Source organism: Pygoscelis adeliae, unplaced genomic scaffold (genome assembly GCF_000699105.1).
Source record: "Pygoscelis adeliae isolate BGI_AS28 unplaced genomic scaffold, ASM69910v1 Scaffold108, whole genome shotgun sequence".
Taxonomy (NCBI): Eukaryota; Metazoa; Chordata; class Aves; order Sphenisciformes; family Spheniscidae; genus Pygoscelis; species Pygoscelis adeliae.
In genome coordinates, this window is record NW_008825498.1 from 4,690,204 (window position 1) to 4,691,144 (window position 941).

The following is a 941-nucleotide window of genomic DNA, read 5'->3' on the forward strand; positions in this document are numbered from 1 at the left end:
TTAAAGCAGAATAATAAATCTCAATGAACAAAATTACATGTTCTTTGTTTCCCTGTTGTCAGCCCTTTGCCTCGCCATTACCGAGGAAGCAGTTCTGGTGCTTTCAGTGCAGACAGTAGCAGATGATTGACGTTACCCCCAAAATGGAGCTGAGAGAAGGTAATAGGTGGCTATGTCTACATTAGCAAGTAGTGCATCCCAAGAGGAGTGGATTTAGTAGACTGGAACAGCTGACGCTTTCGGCTTGTGGACTGGCCTCCCATTAGCAGTTTGAGTGCAGTAGCTGTGCCCATGGAAAACATTTTCTAGTTCAGTTACATCTAAACCCATTCCTTCATAGGAACCCAAAGTGCAGTGAGCAAGCATGCTTCTCATCCAAACCAAAATAGTGCCAAAGTTATAGCCCGCGTATTGCCTCTGCAGGTCCAGCTCACGCCCTCTAAGGAACATTTCATCAGCTCCAGGGTGTTTTTGCAGACGGCTGAGGTCACTCACAGCCCCGGCTTCCTTTGACAGGGTTGGTCCCATCTCCAGCCCGGAGCCACGGCTCCTTGGAGCCCTTTCTCCTGTTTTGTGAAGCTTTGGCCAAGCAGTAAGCTGGACCACTTCTTAAAAACAGGGCTAATTTTCAGGTGTGTTAGTTCATTGCTCCAGGTGATTATGTATCCACTTGAGAAAGAGTTATGGAGGTACAAAGTGGTAGCACAAAGTGGAGAGCAATTAGGGAGGGTGGAACTGGTTTTTTTGTCAGTAAGTGAGGCTTAAGTTGGCTTCAATTACTTGTGAAACTATTCCGTAAGTGGACATTCACACGATGGCTCCTAAGAGAAATAGAAACGCCCAGTTGTTATTTTTATTGCTGATTTTATTCAGCAAGCACTAGGGTTGAAAGAATTATTAAACCAAGTAAAACTCATAGATTTTACATGCTATTTGGACTG

General features: G+C 44.7%; 1 protein-coding gene across 1 annotated transcript in view; it reads left to right on the forward strand.

Annotated features, from left to right (window-relative positions):
• The first annotated feature begins 143 nt into the window (after positions 1–143).
• TRAPPC8 (trafficking protein particle complex 8) overlaps positions 144–941 on the forward strand; it is a 65,636-nt gene continuing 64,838 nt past the window's right edge. The window contains exon 1 of the mRNA XM_009331478.1: positions 144–159. Coding sequence (XP_009329753.1) covers positions 144–159 — 16 coding nt within the window. The remainder of the gene's footprint in view (positions 160–941) is intronic.